The sequence below is a fragment of the Ambystoma mexicanum genome, chromosome 1p, assembly GCF_040938575.1.
Source record: "Ambystoma mexicanum isolate Mex_15411 chromosome 1p, UKY_AmexF1_1, whole genome shotgun sequence".
Lineage (NCBI taxonomy): Eukaryota > Metazoa > Chordata > Amphibia > Caudata > Ambystomatidae > Ambystoma > Ambystoma mexicanum.
In genome coordinates this window covers 823,803,136-823,821,356 of record NC_090921.1, presented here as the reverse complement: position 1 = coordinate 823,821,356, position 18,221 = coordinate 823,803,136, and the positions used below count along the sequence as shown (strand labels likewise).

The following is an 18,221-nucleotide window of genomic DNA, read 5'->3' as shown; positions in this document are numbered from 1 at the left end:
AAACAAAGCTGGTGAAGGTCGCTGCAGCAGTAGCCGTGCTCCCACACAGCAGGGAGGGAGAAGAGGAGGAGGGGGAGGGGCTGGTAGCAATACAGGGGAGGTTGGCAACGAATTGGAAAGGAGCAGGGCAACTACAGTGGAACGAGCAGGATCAGAACGGAGGTCCGCAGTGGCAAGACTGGGCCCCTCGAGGGGGACGAGGTGGGTAGAGGGGTCGCAGAGGGGGTGGACAAGGGTACGGGGGAAACAGAGGAAATGGATGGCAAGGTCCCAGAGGTGCGCAGGAAAGCTGTTGGAACTGCGGGTGGTGGGGGCACTTCTTTTCCACAGAGTGCAGGAGTAGATCGAACAACGGATTTCACGAGATGGAATACTATAGTAACCCTCACCCGGGAAGCCCATACGGTCTTCCAATGGGACGACAACAGAGGGAACAAGAACAGGGGTACCCAGAGCAAAGGCAAGCGCACCATTACAGAACACAGAATCACCCACAAAATAACGACAATATGCACTATACCCCAGGCAACCCTTTCGCAACGAATGCCAATGGAGCACCAGCCCTGGCCCCCTATAGTGGTGTGTCAGTAGTTTCAGAAAACGTCTTCACCCAGGAGGGGACAATGAGACAACCAGCATAGGACAGCCCACAGAGAGCACTTGAGTGTCCTGTACTATCTACCACCTACGATGCAGCGGAGGAACCATTGGTAGGGGCGCAGATAGGAGACAAGCAGTTCATATTTATGGTAGATTCGGGAGCCGAGAAATCATGTATCGGTGAGGGGCGGTTTCCGCTATCTAACCGGAAGTTAGAGACGCAGGGGTTCTCTGGGGCTGTAATTGAAGTTCCTTACACAGAAGATTTGGATCTAACAGTGGGGGGTAAAACGGTAAAGACACCATTACTGTATTATAAACAATCGCCAATAAACCTGCTCGGAAGGGACCTTCTTAGCAAGCTTAACATGACAATATCATTTACAGAAAGAGGGATAGTGTGCTCAACCCCAGGAATATGCCCATTACCGAAATGCTGGTGGTACATGCCCGGGCAACAGCACCAGAAATACGCGGCATGCCAGTGGACGAAAGAATGTTCATCGAAGGTTTAAAAACACTGGCCCAAGTAGTTCCCGAGCTAAAAAAGTTAGAGTGGAGGATACCAGCAGAATTCATCTTCCGCCCAATAGTACGCCCAGACATAGCACCAGGGTCAGTGGTATCCTTAGACCTGCATGCTGTACAAGTATCGGCGAAGAGGATTGCAGTAATAGGGATGGACATAGATGGGTGTGAATGGCGCACTGTACTGTGCATCAATGCTGATATTGCCCTCCGAGACTTATCTGATGAAGATCTCTTCTCTGATTCGGAGAGTGATGGCGAGATAATAATGGAAATAGCAATACCCTGTGACATTTTAATTCAAACAAGACAAGTGCCCGTCCAGTTGATGGCAGTGGTGGGAGCACCACCGTCATTTTTTGATGATGACATGTGACTGGTGCCAAACAATTTGTGGACAACAGGCCCCCATTATGTAGGCTTGTAGCATGGAGTGACAGCAGTGGTAATAAAACTCAAACCAGGGGCAATTGTGCCCCGAGTGAAGCAATACCCATTGTCCGGCGAAGCTGAGGAAGGGATAAAAGAGACAATAAATGCATTGCTGGCACAAGGGATAATAGTGCCCTCAAACTCCCCATGTAACACCTGTATCTATCCGATTAAAAAAGCAAAAGGAGGGGCTTGGAGGATGATCCAAGATTTACGCCCCCTAAATGACGTCATACAAAAAGAATTTCCTTTGGTCCCGAACCCTGCATCCATACTGTGCAGTATCCCAAAAACGGCATCACATTTCACAGTGGTTGATTTGAAAAATGCATTCTTCTCCATCCCCTTGGCAGAAGAAAGCAGATACTTGACAGCATACACACTAGGGGGGAAGAGATATGAGCATTGCAGGCTACATCAGGGGTACTGTGAAAGTCCAAGCATATTCAACCGCATACTACACGAAGACCTGGGTAATCTATCAGTTGAAAGCACGATCATTCAGTACGTAGACGATTTGCTCGTCTGCGCACAAAGTGAAGAGATGTGCAGAAGAGACTCAGTTACCCTCTTGACATTGCTGGCCAATAAAGGGTACAAAGTGGACAAAGGGAAACTACAATGCTGCCAGTCAGAAGTGGTGTACCTGAGACAGCTGATATCAAAGGACGGGAAAAGAATAATATCTGACACAGTAGAAGCAATAAGGTCAGTGAGAGAACCAACCACAGTGGTGGAGATGCAGAAATTCTTGGGAATGTGTAACTATTGCAGAACATGGATACTAGATTATGCAGCCTACACCAGACCATTACTGCAAGCACTCAAAGCGGCCCAGCAAGAGGACAGGAAAATAGAGTGGTCAAATGAAATGAGTGACTCGTTTGGGTCGCTAAAGGAGCTGATCTCGAGTGCTCCAGTACTCGCCAATCCTGATTTTGAGCGCGAATTTTACCTGTTCTCACATTGCAAGGGGACTCTTATGACGGCTGTACTGACACAAAACGTACGACATTGGCCTACTATAGTGGCACATTGGATGCAGTAATGCAAGGCCACTTCGTGTGCGAGCAGTCTCTTGCTGCCGCTGCGTTCGCCATTGAGAAGAGTGCCACAATAGTGATGGGGTGCCCTGTGACGTTATTTGTGGAACACTCATTGTTTGCAATACTAGAGAGATCAAAGAGTACACTGACTACACAGCGAGCAACCGCCTATGAGATAATACTGTCCAGCGCCAATATCCATGTAGTGAGGTGCAGGACAGTAAACCCAGCAACATTCATTACAGAACCATGCACACTAGAGGACATGCAAGAACGCGATTGTGCAACATACACAGGAGAAACAGGGGAGGGCACGGTGGTGTGCGAAAATGCTCTGAGCGTGTAACGCTCACCTGATTCCCGTAGAGGCGCCGGTCTTGACTGGGCGTATACCGTATCTTCAAAGGTGATGTGTAACACACGGCTGGCTCTTTGGGCTGGACCTCTGTGCACTGTATGTCTGACTCGAAGGGTAAGATGTCTGCAGATAGAAAATATGGGATTAAGGAACTGGGTTATTGAATGTCTCTCTCTTCTTCCCTTTCTCTTCTCCTGTAGAACCCCAAAGGTTAACGCTCTCACCTTAGGTAAGTGAACGCCGTGCTCTCCATCTGCCTCGGGGCAGGGTGCTGTAACCAGTTTCTTCACTGGTAAGGGGAGCAGGCCTCTTGACTTCAGAGGACTGCTGTCCGTCGTTTACTGCACGAACGGTAAGTTTCGAGTAATTCTAATGTCTTTAAAGTCTTTAGTAATGATGTTTCTTGTTTTGCAGGGTTCCGGCGATGGTGGATGACGGGCTGAAGTGAGTTGAAGATGGAGCCCGTGTGATGAATAGAAGCGCCTGGAAGCACGTAAGTAAGTGCTTGTTGCCTGCTTCACGATGCGCTCTAACTGTCTTTTTATTTTGCAGGTACAAGTTCGGAGCGGCTGCAGGGTGCCGGAATACCCACTGGGTTAGATGTGGAAAGGAGTAATGGCACGTGAGTATTAAAGTTCCCCAATGTCTTTAAACGCACCTTGTTTTGTCTTTCAGATGCGGGATGCAGCGCCGAAGGCCTCCGGAGCGTGCAAAGAGTTGGTAAGCTTTTATCTTTCAGATGCCGGAATGCAGTGTGAAGACCTCCGGAGCGCACGAAGAGTAGGTAAGCCTTTGTCTTTCAGATGCCGGAATGCAGCGCGAGGCGTTGGTGACAGCCGATGGACCAGGTAAGTGAAGAGCTGTCACTGAAGACCGTAATGCTAACCTGTTCTTTCTTGTCTTTATAGGTGTTGCTGAAGACTGGATTCAGGATGGTAAGCCTTTTTCCTTAGGCCCAGGATCAGATGCAGAAGACACGATGAGCGTTCTGCTGCAGAGGATGCAGAATAACGCAAAGCAAGATTCATCCATCGGGTGTGGTTTAAATAGCCTCCTGTAGTGCTTAGGTGTCTCCTTCCACAGCCACGCCTAGGTAAGAAAAGAGTTCCTGCTTTCCAGAAGAGTTCCAGTGTTCTGAATCTAGGGAGCGGCTCCTGCCCCACCCAACTGGAAAAGTAGTTCCAAACAGAAGAGGATCAGAGGCTCAACTGGCAGGCAAGTAAGCAGCATGGTCTGCTGCAGGTAAGTCCACCCAAGCATTATGAGCCCGGCGCTTCCAGCACTGGGACTGGGCATATTTATGAGCCTGGTGCCACTGGCGCCAGGACTGGGTCCAAAAGGTCCCAATTGGGACTGGTTGGCACTCGGAACCTGGGTTATGGATCTGCTTCCAAGGGAGTTGGGAAAACCCTGACCTTTTGGAAGCAGAGATCATGACAGTACCCCCCCTCAAGGCCCCTCCCAAACCGGGCTTCTCCGGGGGTTTAGGCTTGTCAGGAAATGTTCGGTGAAATCTTTTGATTAGGCGAGGAGCGTGGACATATTCAGCAGGTTCCCAGGATCTCTCTTGGGGGCCGTAGCCTTTCCAGTCAATTAGGTAAAATAGTTTAGATTTGGAGATCTTGGAGTCCAGAATGCTTTTGACTTCAAACTTGAGTTCTCCATCAACTAGGATAGGTTTTGGAGATTTAGTTAGTCGGGTTTGAGGTTGCACAGGTTTTAATAGAGAGACGTGGAAGACCGGATGTATCTTCATGTGCGGGGGCAAGTCCAACTTGACCGCTACTGGGTTTACTATGGTAGTGATGGAATAGGGCCCAAGGTATCTTGGGTTGAATGTGCGTGGCCCTTTTAGAGGTAGATATTTGGTGGATAACCAGACTTGATCCCCTACTTGATATTGAGGGGCTTCCTTCCGATGTTGATCTGCTCCTTTCTTGTATTGTTCTTTAGCCCTTTGAAGGTGAGAAACAGCTTCCTTAAAGGCTTGGGTGATTGTAGAATGCAGGTAGTCTACTGCTGGTGTTTCAAGATCTTGGAGGGGATCCAACTCCGAGGTTCGAGGATGACTGCCGTAAAAAAGAAAAAACGGGGTTTTCCCAGTTCCCGAATGGACAGAGTTATTGTAGGCATATTCGGCTATCCAAAGGATGTCTTTCCAAGTTTTTTCAGTTTATTGCAGCATGCAGCGTAAATACTGTTCCAGAGTTTGATTGGTCCTCTCGGTTTGTCCGTCGGTCTGAGGGTGGTGACTGGTTGATAGTCTCACATCAATTTGAGCCGACCGACAGCAACTTCGCCAAAAATGAGAAATAAATTGACTACCTCGATCCGAAATTAGAACCAAAGGAAAACCGTGCAGTCGGACAATGTTTTCGAGAAATTCTCGGGCCAGAGTTGCTGCTGTTGGCAAGCCTTTGAGCGGAATGAAATGCGCCATCTTGGAGAATAAGTCCACGATTACTAGAATCGTATTGTATCCGGAGCATGGAGGTAGATCGGTGATGAAGTCCATAGAAAGCATATGCCAAGGGCGAGGTGGGATGTCAATAGGGCGTAAGAGGCCTGCTGGTCTTTCCTTTTGACTCTTGTTTTGGGCGCATACTCCACAGGTCATTATAAAGTCTCTGATATCTTTTTTCCAAGACGGCCACCAGAAGTAGCGCTTGATCTTTTCTGAGGTCTTGGCCATACCGGGATGTCCTTCCATTAAAGAATCGTGATAACAAGAGATTACTTTTTTCTGTAAATCTGTGCTGGGTAGGTATAATCGTTCTTGGAAATACAATAAGTTGTCCTTTACTGCAAAGTCCTTTCCCTGCAGATGCCAATTCTGTATGTCTGCTGGAGTTACAAGTTGCCTGGCTTTATCCTTAACTTCCTCTATGGATTCTGTGGCGATTACACCCAGAATTCTTTGTTCGGGAATGATTGGTACAGGTTTAGGGTTGATCAAGTGTTCTTCCACTCCCATCCGAGAAAGGGCATCAGCTTTACCGTTCTTTGTACCAGGTCGATAGGTAATTATGAAGTCAAACTCGGCAAAGAATAATGCCCAACAGAGTTGTCTAGAGGATTGGGCTTTTGCGGTTTTCAAATATTGCAGGTTTCGGTGATCCGTAATCACAGTAACGGTGTGTCGGGCCCCCAGCAGATAATGCCGCCAAGCCTTAAAGGCAGACTTGATAGCCAGAAGTTCCTTGTCAGTAATCGTGTAATTGATTTCAGGAGGCGAGAATTTGCGGGACCAAAATGCCACGGGATGCAACTGATTGGTTACCGGGTCCTTTTGTGATAGAACTGCCCCCATGGCAAGGCTTGAAGCATCAGTTTCCACGATGTAGGGGAGTTCGGGGCGAGGGTGTTTTAAGATTGGTGCAGAGATAAATTTAGTCTTCAAATCCTGGAAAGCTTGTTCCGCCTCGGTAGACCATTCAAAACGTTTGTGTTTCTTTAACAAGGCAGTGATGGGCTGGACTATTCGAGAGAATTCGGGGATAAACCTGCGGTAAAAGTTAGCGAAGCCTAACATGCTTTGCACACCTTTTACGGAGGATGGTGATGGCCATTTGAGAACTGCATCGACCTTCTTTGAATCCATACGCACTCCGCCAGGTGATAATATGAATCCCAAGAATTCAACTTCAGTCACGTTGAAAACACATTTTTCCAATTTAGCGAAAAGTTTGTGTTGACGCAATCTTTCGAGGACCATTTTCACGTGTTTCCGATGTTCAGATTCCGATGAAGAATAAACGAGGATGTCGTCAATGTAAACAACAACACACACATCTATGAGCTCTCTGAGGACATCGTTCATAAAATATTGAAAGGCGGCCGGGGCATTGCAAAGTCCGAAGGGCATGACCTGATATTCAAATAGCCCATACTTGGTGCGGAAGGCCGTCTTCCATTCATCGCCCTCTTTTACTCGTACCAAGTGGTAAGCTCCTCTAAGATCCAGCTTTGTATATATGCATGCTTTTCTGACTTGGTCCAGGAGTTCAGGGATCAAAGGTAACGGATATCTATTCTTAACGGTGATCTGGTTCAGGGAGCGATAATCTATACAAGTTCTAAGGTCTCCTTCCTTTTTTGGAACGAAGAACAAAGCTGAAGAAGCAGGGGACTTGGAAGGACGAATAAACCCATTTGCCAGGTATTGATCCAGGTATTGTCGAAGGTGAAGGTTCTCAGGCTCGGTGAGGGCATAAATTCTACTACAAGGAGGAGTAGATCCAGGTATCAGGTCTATCTGGCAGTCATAAGACCTATGAGGAGGTAGAGAGTTAGCCTGATCCTTCCGGAAAACATCTTGGTATTCTAGGTATTCGGGAGGTAACTGGGGAGTCTCTGAAGAAATTGCTGCCAATGCAACACCAGGTGGAGGGTGACAAGTAGAGACACATTCTGGAAACTGGACCGTTCTTGCTCGCCAATCAATCAGAGGATTGTGTTTCTCTAACCAGGGTATTCCTAGAATAATCTGAAACTGAGGGGCCTTGATCACATCGAACACGATCTTCTCATGGTGTCCATCTTGACTTACTAGCGTCACCTCTTGAGTGGTATGCGTTACTGGCCTGGAGGCTATCTCTGTACCATCCACCGTAGTAATGACGTCCTTTACAGCCTTGGGACAAAGAGTTAGATTCATCCTCAAAACCATTTCATCATCCACATAATTGCCGATGGCACCGCTGTCGACGTAAGCTTCAATTGCATGTAATCGATCCGGATTATCAGGGCTAATGAGGACCATAGGTATCACGAAATGCGAGGTCACGGAACTGGTTTTCACGCTCGGCAAGAGGACCTCTATTCTTGTCGGGCGAGGTCGTTTCCCTGCTCAGAGTTTGTAACTTTGGTAACTGCAGCTCCTACTGCCTTCTTGGCAGGTTTCACCGGACAGTCTCGAAGAAAGTGCCCTGAGTTTCCGCAATAGAGGCATAATTGCAACTGTTTTCTCCGTTCCCGCTCCTTTTGTGTTAGAGGACCTTTCAGACCCCCTATTTGCATAGGTTCCCCGGAGTCTACTCCTTTGGAAGGAGTTGGCGGTTTGGAAAATACTCGAGCATCAAACTTGCAACGATCGGCCTTCCTGTTCTGCAGTCTGTGATCTATTTGAACGACTAAGTCTATATAGTCCGAACAATCTTGTGGGGGATTCACTACTTGGGCTAACACATCTTTGAGCTCTCCACGTAGACCTCTATAAAACAGCGTAATCCTTTTGTCCTCAGGCCATTGAGTTTCCACTATCAGTCTGTTGAAAGACGCAATATAAGCCAAAAGTTCTTGATTACCTTGTTGCAACGAAAGAAGCTCATTGTCCAAGGCCTGCCCCTGTGAATGTCTTGCGAACAGTTTTTCCATACTGAGCTGAAAAGCTTGAAAATCATGGAGGACCGGATCATCTTGATTTACTAGAGGGATCGACCAGTCTGCCGCATTGCCACTAAGGTACGAAAGCACGAAAGCTACTTTAGCTTGATCAGTTGGAAAGGCTGCTGGCCGGCATAAGAAATGCAACCGGCACTGATTGATAAATACTGCAAACCTCTTTGTGTCACCAGAAAATCGTTCGGGCGGAGCCAGAGGTACATTCCCAGGTAGGTTGATCTGCACTGGATTCATAGAGGATGTAGAAGGAAGATTTCCCCCAGATGCGGGTAACGGGGTCTGTCCGGCTTGTGACTGTAGCAATTGTCTAGCGAGATCATCTGTTCGCTCCTTGGAAATAATCAGTTCCCTTCTTAGAGCGTTCGTTTCCTGACGGGCTGCATGCACTTCTGCCCTTAGTTCCCCAAGTAACTGGGCTAGCTGGTCGGTATCCGAGGTTTCCACAGCGCCTGGACGGGAGTTTTGTGGTAGGCTTTGCGTTCTGTAACGCTCACCTGATTCCCATAGAGGCGCCGGTCTTGACTGGGCGTATACCGTATCTTCAAAGGTGATGTGTAACACACGGCTGGCTCTTTGGGCAGGACCTCTGTGCACTGTATGTCTGACTCGAAGGGTAAGATGTCTGCAGATAGAAAATATGGGATTAAGGAACTGGGTTATTGAATGTCTCTCTCTTCTTCCCTTTCTCTTCTCCTGTAGAACCCCAAAGGTTAACGCTCTCACCTTAGGTAAGTGAACGCCGTGCTCTCCATCTGCCTCGGGGCAGGGTGCTGTAACCAGTTTCTTCACTGGTAAGGGGAGCAGGCCTCTTGACTTCAGAGGACTGCTGTCCGTCGTTTACTGCACGAACGGTAAGTTTCGAGTAATTCTAATGTCTTTAAAGTCTTTAGTAATGGTGTTTCTTGTTTTGCAGGGTTCCAGCGATGGCGGATGACGGGCTGAAGTGAGTTGAAGATGGAGCCCGTGTGATGAATAGAAGCGCCTGGAAGCACGTAAGTAAGCGCTTGTTGCCTGCTTCACGATGCGCTCTAACTGTCTTTTTATTTTGCAGGTACAAGTTCGGAGCGGCTGCAGGGTGCCGGAATACCCACTGGGTTAGATGTGGAAAGGAGTAATGGCACGTGAGTATTAAAGTTCCCCAATGTCTTTAAACGCACCTTGTTTTGTCTTTCAGATGCGGGATGCAGCGCTGAAGGCCTCCGGAGCGTGCGAAGAGTTGGTAAGCTTTTGTCTTTCAGATGCCGGAATGCAGTGTGAAGACCTCCGGAGCGCATGAAGAGTAGGTAAGCCTTTGTCTTTCAGATGCCGGAATGCAGCGCGAGGCGTTGGTGACAGCCGATGGACCAGGTAAGTGAAGAGCTGTCACTGAAGACCGTAATGCTAACCTGTTCTTTCTTGTCTTTATAGGTGTTGCTGAAGACTGGATTCAGGATGGTAAGCCTTTTTCCTTAGGCCCAGGATCAGATGCAGAAGACACGATGAGCGTTCTGCTGCAGAGGATGCAGAATAACGCAAAGCAAGATTCATCCATCGGGTGTGGTTTAAATAGCCTCCTGTAGTGCTTAGGTGTCTCCTTCCACAGCCACGCCTAGGTAAGAAAAGAGTTCCTGCTTTCCAGAAGAGTTCCAGTGTTCTGAATCTAGGGAGTGGCTCCTGCCCCACCCAACAGGAAACGTAGTTCCAAACAGAAGAGGATCAGAGGCTCAACTGGCAGGCAAGTAAGCAGCATGGTCTGCTGCAGGTAAGTCCACCCAAGCATTATGAGCCCGGCGCTTCCAGCACTGGGACTGGGCATATTTATGAGCCTGGTGCCACTGGCGCCAGGACTGGGTCCAAAAGGTCCCAATTGGGACTGGTTGGCACTCGGAACCTGGGTTATGGATCTGCTTCCAAGGGAGTTGGGAAAACCCTGACCTTTTGGAAGCAGAGATCATGACAGCGAAGGAGAGGTGTATTTTGTAGATGGATCAGCATCTATTGATATGGACACAGGAGAGAAACATGTGGGACTAGCAGTAGTGAGGCTAGAAGAAGGTGAGTATGAAGTGTTAGTACAATACCGCCTCCCATCCCATTTCTCAGCCCAAGCAGCAGAACTTATCGCTCTAATAGAAGCATTACATGCAGCTAAAGGATGTGCAGTAACGATATACACAGATTCGGCCTACATGACGACCACCGTACACGGAGGTCTAGCCCGGTGGGGGCGGAGAGGGTTTCGAAGGCCGGATGGGACCCCAGTGCAGCATGCCGAACTGTTGAAGGAATTGATTGAGGCCCTGAAGGGTCCAACATGGTAGCAATAGTGAAATGCCAAGCACATACGTCCAACACCGACATTGTGTCTTTGGGGTACGCGGCAGCAGATGCTGCTGCCAAAGAGGCTTCTTATTTCGAAATACATGGAACAAGTCAGTACCTATTGCAGCACCAGATGAACGAAGAGCTTCCAGAAGGATACAATGCCATGCCCATATCGCAAATACTAGAACTACAGGAGGGTGCAAGTTGTGAAGAAAAGATGGTGTGGGAAAAAAGGGGGTGCAGCCAATCGGCAACAGACTTATTGTGGCGCCAAAATAACTCAGGAAAAGTAGTAATGCCTATCAAACTGTTAGAGATAGCATTCCAGCAATTACATTTTCCAGCGCACAATACCAAGCAACACATTGTGGCAGAGATACAGGAAGATTGGTTTGTGCCATGTCTCCAGGAGCACGTATCTAGATTGACAATGGAGTGCACAACTTGCCAAATATATAACTCTGGGATGACCCTAGGGACACTGAGGGGGACAATTCCAAAACCAACAGGGCCCTTCAGAGAACTGCACATTGATTATGCAGACATGGGGGAGAGGTGTAACGGGGCACGCTACATGATAGTGGTTGTATGTCCATTTTCGAGGTGGGTGGAAGCGGGTCCATGTGCGCGACCTGATGCTAAGAGCGCTGCAAAGTTCCTAGTGAGGGAAGTGTTCCCGCGCTGGGGAATTTGTGACGTAATTCGCTCAGACAACGGCACTCATTTTGTGAACGAGCTCTTCAAGGAAGTGACTGCGTTATTGCGGATAAAGCATAAACTCTGCTCGATTTATCATCCTCAAAGTAACAGCGTTGTCGAAAAGATGAATGGCTTGTTGAAAGGAAGATTGTCTAAATTGTGTTTTTCATTAAAGAAAAACTGGATCTACTGCTTACCCCTTGCGCTGTTTGAGCTGAGAAATCAGCCGAGCAAGGATCATCATCTGTCCCCGCACAGAATCGTGACAGGGAGACGGATGCACACAGCACATTCCCCACTGCGCCAACACTCAGATGCACACAGAAGCGCCACCATATTAGGAGATGAATTCACAGATTACCTGAAGAAACTAACTAGGGCAGCGCGTGCAATTTCAAGGCAGCTCTCACCACCATCCACAAGGGAAGAAGGGAATACAACGGTGTCCTTTGTGGAACCAGACACATAGGGACAATTAATGCCAGGAGAGTTCATTTATGTCCGGAGCTTTGTGCGCCGGTGGAATGCCCCGAGGTTCCATGGGCCATATGAAGTGGTGTTTTGCACACCCACAGCTGTAAAGTTGAAAGGACTCAGGTACTGGATACATTTGACAGATGTGCGGAAGGCATATACTAGTGTGCAGGAAGAAGTGGATGTGGAAGTACAGGCAACAGCAAACCAACATAATGGAAATGATGAGTGAACATGAACAGATGAATGGAGGAGTGTGACTGATAAAAAGAAAGCTGTTAACGAAACATTTCTATTACAGGTTATTGATCAAGATAAATGGAAACAAAAAACAATGTGTTTAACTGAAAATAACAGTATAAAATAGATGTATTTTCTGCGCCCTTCTCTGTGCACCCCTCCCCCCCAACTATCACCCTTTTTATGACCTCCTGGTACATAGAGTGCCAACAAAAATGTTTACATTCACCTACTTAATGCACTTTTATATCTCAAACAGGAACTACCATGGCAACAAACGGGCAGCCTGCAACTGTCAAGCTGGGATGTACGTGAAGACTGCGTACCTGTTTTCTTTGATGTGGATCTTGTTGGGGCCGCCAGTCTGCAGCCAGCTGAATGACGAGTGTGTGACTCGGGGAACCCGCCTCTCTACCACAAAAATGGTACAGGGTGGAGGATGGACAGACTCCCAGCGTCACGGAAGGCACTCTCCTGATTTACGTGACGGTGGGACTGTGCAAGCACAGACAGGAGAGGCAGCAGTCAGGTTGAAGATTTCGGAACAAGGTGAAGTCCAAGGTGAACGCGGGATCACACCAAACAAAGACTAAATCGGGGCACCAATCCGCAGGAAGACACTTTCAGGAGAACTTCAGGTAGCTGGTTTGGAGATGGCTGACTAGCCCGATGGTCTGTAGATCCAAAAAGGACGAGGCACCAGGCAGGACCAGACAGGAAAAGGGGAACCAGATAGGGAAGGGAAACCAACAAGGGGGAGCCCAAAGAATAAGGAAAAAGACAAAGGCCCAATTGGTCCCAGGAGAGTCAGAGGGGAAACTGGAGCCAAGGGAACCCAGGGCGAGAACAAGGAACCCAGGCGACTGGAGGTCAAGTAGGGCAAGTGGGACCAAAGAGACCCTTGGGCAAAACTGCGCACACAGGCAGGCAGAAGGCAAGCAGGACAAAAAGGACCCAGGGTTGAGCAGGGCACCCAGGCAGGCTGGAGGCAAGGCAAGGCAAATGGGCCCAAGAGGACCCAGGGTTGAGCAGGGCACCCAGGCAGACTGGAGGCAAGGCAGGGTAAATGGGCCCAAGAGGACCCAGGGTTGAGCAGGGCACCCAGGCAGGCTGGAGGCAAGGCAGGGTAAATGGGCCCAAGAGGACCCAGGGCTGAGCAGGGCACCCAGGCAGGCTGGAGGCAAGGCAAGGCAAATGGGCCCAAGAGGACCCAGGGCTGAGCAGGGCACCCAGGCAGGCTGGAGGCAAGGCAGGGTAAAAGCAGGAAACACAGGAAACCAGGAGCGAGCAACACGAACGAAGCTTCCGCGTTGAGACGCGGTTGGCTTCTGCTTGCGGTTCCCTTTTATGGGCCGCCGGCACCCGCGAGGCCTGAAACGCAAGCCGTTTCGTCTCCGGGTGCCGGCGGACCTGAAACGAGGCTTGGAAGGCAAGCCCTTCCCAACGCGCAGGCCCAATCTACGGTGCATGCGCGGAACCGAGACAGTGGTCTCCCGCGCATGCGCCGCAACCCTCCAGCAGCGGTTTCCAGAAGCTCTCCTCCTGGCGGCTCCCCAGGCGCGAAAGCGCGGGTAGATCCGCCAGGAGGGAGAAGGGAGAGCGATCGCAACGGACCTCGGTCTCCCCAAAAGTGGCGTGACACTATGCCCCCTCCCAGGAAGACTCGGGGCCCCGGGTTTCCAAGGAAACCGATCATAGAACTCTCGCACCAGGCGGGGAGCGTGCACATGCTGATGAGGTTCCAAGTACGATCACAAGCCGGGTACCCTTTCCAATCCACCAAGAAATGAAGCACCCCCCTGCGATAGCGGGCATCGCAAATCCCCTGAACCTCGAATTCCGGGACCCCTTGGACGAGGACAGAGGCAGGGCGAGGGCAGGACCGACCATAGGGATCGGCCACATAGGGCTTCAAAAGGGAGACATGGAAAACAGGGTGTACATGCCAAGAGGGAGGCAACTGGAGACGGAAGGCTACGGAGGATAACCGTTCGGTTATCGTGAACGGACCAAAATACCGGGGAGCTAGTTTAACCGGTAAATTGCGAAGTGGCAGGTTTTTGGAGGACAGCCACACCTTATTCCCCACTTGAAAATCTGGTTCCAAACTCCTTTTCCTGTCAGCCTGGGCCTTTATCCGTTCCTTGGCTCTCTTCAGGATCTCACGTGCCACTTCTTGTTGTCGTTGAATGGTTGAGACCAGGACATCAGCAGATGGAACAGTACTGGTGGGCACAGGATGAAACGGCACCAATTTGGGATGTTGACCAGTAGAGCAGAAGAATGGGCTGATTCCAATGGAAGCATGAACAGTGTTGTTGTAGGATACTTCTGCGAGATCTAAGCATGCCTTCCAGTTGGACTGAGTCGCGTTGGGGGTCTGATTAGTCCTTTCTGTAAGCCCGTTGGTCTGCGGGTGATAACCAGAACTCAATGCTCTACGTATACCCAGATGACTACACACCTTGTTCCAAAAAGCTGAAAGATATTGAGAACCACGATCCGAGATTATCTTTTCTGGGAGACCATGTAATCGATAGATTTCGTGGAGAAAGACTGAAGCCATCTGAGCAGCCGTAGGGATCTTGTGGAATGGGATGAAATGAGCATATTTGGTGAAGCTGTCGACCACAACCATGATGCAAGTATACCCGTCAGAGGGAGGTAGATCAACCACAAAATCAGTGGCAATAGTATGCCATGGGTATGGTGCTAATTCAGTTGGTACCACCAATCCCAGAGGCCGTCTCCTTGGGACCTTACATTGGGCACAAACGGGACAACTCTCGATGTATCTCTGAACGTCGGTAGCCCACCTTGGCCACCAAAATTGTCGGGATATCAGTTCACGTGTAGCTCTCATCCCTCGATGCCCTCCAATGGGTGAATCATGAAACCCATGCAATATGCCCTCTCGAATCGTACCCTCGGGAATGTAAAGCCTCTTCCGGAAAAACAGGAGTCCATCTTGTTCCAATACGGACTCACGCCGAAGAAGGGCCGATCTAGCAGGATCCGTCCCGGTGGCGTCAGCGATAGACTGTAGATGAGATGACAAGGCCAATAAGAAATGTTGAGGGGAAATCAGTGGCTGATCCAAGCTGGGCGTTTCTTCCTCTTTTTCCAGGGATCGAGAGAGAGCGTCCGCTTTCAAGTTAGCAGTTCCTGGAATGTATGTAACGTGAAACACAAATGGGGAGAAAAAGAAGGCCCACCTAGCCTGTCGGGGTGTTCGGCATTGCAAGGAGCGTAGATACTGCAGGTTGCAATGATCAGTACGAACCTCCACCGAAAAACGGGCTCCAAGTAAATGATGCCTCCATTCCTCAAATGCGGTTTTTATAGCCAACAGTTCCCGCTCGATAACCGCATAATTCCTTTCACTGGGACTCAGCTTGCGTGAGAAGTAGGCCACCGGATGTTCAACGGAGGTTTCTGGATCTTTCTGCAGAAGAACTGCACCAACAGCAAAGTTCGATGCATCTGCTTCTACGATATAAGGTAGATCATCCTGAGGGTGGCGCAGAATCGGGGCGGCCATGAAGGCCGACTTCAAGGTGTCAAATGCCTGAGAAGCGAGAGAATCCCACCTGAAAGTGATCTTACTGCTGGTCAGCCTGGTAAGGGGCGCTGAGATTTGAGAGAACAGTGAGATAAAGTGCCTGTAAAAGTTTGCGAATCCCAAAAAGCGTTGTAGTGATTTTACATCATGGGGTTGTTTCCACTCCTGAATGGCTTGTACCTTCTTGGGGTCCATCTCTATCCCATCCTGATTGATCACAAATCCCAAGAATTCAATACTGGATAGGTGAAAACTGCATTTCTCGGCCTTTGCGAATAGGTGGTTGAAAGAGAAACGTCGAAGGACCTCACGTACATGTCTCACATGTTCTTCGATGGATCTGGAAAAAACCAAGATATCGTCCAAATATATCCAGACTGACAAACCAATGAGATCACTAAAGATGTTGTCCATAAACCATTGAAAGATGGCTGGGGCGTTGCACAGACCGAATGGCATGACTCTATACTCAAAATGCCCAAATGATGTCTTGAAAGCCATTTTGCATTCATCCCCGTTCTTGATGCGTACTAGGTGATATGCTCCACGTACATCCAGTTTGGTGAAGATCCGGGCAGTATGTAGGGTTTCCAGGATATTGCGAATCAATGGAAGTGGATATCAGTCTTTAGCTGTTATGTCATTTAGTTCTCGATAGTCAACACAAGGTCTCAAGGTGCCCTCCTTTTTCTTCACAAAGAACAAGGGAAACCCTGCGGGAGACTTAGACGGAACTATGTATCCTTTCTGTAAACTATCCGACAAGTAATCCTGAAGCACTTGTTTCTCATCCCGTGTTAAAGCGTATAGTTTCCCATGGGGAATCACGCAGTCAGGTAACAACTCGATCAAACAATCAAACGGGCGATGTGGTGGTAGAGGTATATCGCCCGGTTCAGCAAACACGTGCTCAAAATCGACGTACTCCTGAGGAACATGAGAGATGGAACACACACGGACCCCACTACCATTAGAGTTCAAGGGGGTCGAAGGAGCATGGGTCGGAGTGGACAAACAGCACTTCTGAGCACAAACTGCAGAGGAAAAGGTCAGGGTGTGCGTTCTCCAATCAATTACCGGATTATGGTGTTGCAGCCATGGTAGGCCCAGAACCACCTTGTAGGTGGGGGACTTAATGACGTCCAAAGCGAGATCTTCAAGATGGTCGGCAATCTGAAGAGGTAGACCCACTGTGAATTGTCGGACAGGCCCAGAGGACAAAGGAGTTCCGTCGATGACTTCCACGGGCAGAGCAGTGGATCTGGACAAGAGTGGAATCCGATTCACAGAGGCAAATGTTTCATCAATATAATTGCCGGAAGCCCCGCTATCCAACAGAGAAAACACCTCCAAACTTCTGCCAGGCAACTTGATTAGGATCTTCAGAGTCTGTAGCACCGCGGGTTGCATGGGATGTAGAACTGAACAGAACGTGGAAAGGACTGAAAAAAGAGGGGGACCTGTCGCTGCCTTCCCAATACACGACAGGTCCTCTAGTTTTCCGCCTTCTTCTTCTGGGATCGTAAAGGGCACGTACCCAGAAAATGCCCAGCAGCTCCACAATAGAGACATAGACGTAACGTTCTTCTTCGTCTTCTCTCTTCCTCTGATAAAGGACCCCTCATAGCTCCTAGTTGCATAGGCTCTGGTCCGGATTCAGTAGGCCCAGATGATCTGGCAGGTAAACTGGTCGTTCTGGAACCGCCCCTCTCGAACCGACGTCTCTCTGCCTTCCGTTCTGCCAGTCTCTGATCAATTCGGAGCACCTGCTCGATTAGGTGTTGAAGAGTCTCTGGTTCGGGTATATGGAGTAACTCATCCTTGAACTCCTCTCTTAGCCCACGACGAAACAGAGTTTTTTGTGTGATTTCTGGCCATTGGGAATCGGTTGCCAGTAGACGGAAGCGACTAATGTAAGTTATTATGTCAGCGTTCCCCTGTTTCAAATCCATCAACTGGTTCCCCGCAGCGGAGGCCAGGTTGGGCGTCTGAAAAACCTCAAGGAATGCTTTTTCAAAAGCTGCAAAATCATTCAAAATTGGGCTATTGGTAACCACAAACCGAGGTGCCCAAGCCAGAGCATTGCCTGTCAAATTCCCCAAGATATAACCAATCTTGGCCTTATCATTGTTGAAATGAGTCGACCTGAAAAGAAAATGGATTCGACAATGATTGCAGAACTCCGCTACACGTCGCGGATCTCCATCAAACTTGATGGGCGTTGTGTGTGCCAAGGATCCTTCCGCCTGTGAGGTACTCGGAACCCCTTGGGTTATCATTTGGCGTAGAGTTTGATTTTCCTGGCGTAAGGCGATCATCTCCGCCCTGAGTGCTTGTAACTCATTCCGCACTTCTTGCGAATCCTCCATCTCAAGGTCTGAAGGCAGGCGTCTCAATCTGTCAAGCTGGGATGTACGTGAAGACTCCGTACCTGTTTTCTTTGATGTGGATCTTGTTGGGGCCCCAGGCTGCAGCCAGCTGAATGACGAGTGTGTGACTCGGGGAACCCGCCTCTCCACCACCCAAATGGTACAGGGTGGAGGATGGACAGACTCCCAGCGTCACGGAAGGCACT

General features: G+C 49.2%; 1 protein-coding gene across 3 annotated transcripts in view; it reads left to right on the top strand.

The window, feature by feature from the left end:
* POLR3GL (RNA polymerase III subunit GL) overlaps positions 1-18,221 on the top strand; it is a 304,240-nt gene that overhangs the window by 264,421 nt on the left and 21,598 nt on the right. For 2 of the 3 annotated variants that reach the window (XM_069652578.1, XM_069652587.1), the window contains one exon: positions 12,344-12,391. The exons of the other annotated variant lie outside the window; for it this stretch is intronic. In XM_069652578.1, coding sequence (XP_069508679.1) covers positions 12,344-12,391 — 48 coding nt within the window. The remainder of the gene's footprint in view (positions 1-12,343; positions 12,392-18,221) is intronic. 3 annotated transcript variants of the gene reach the window in all.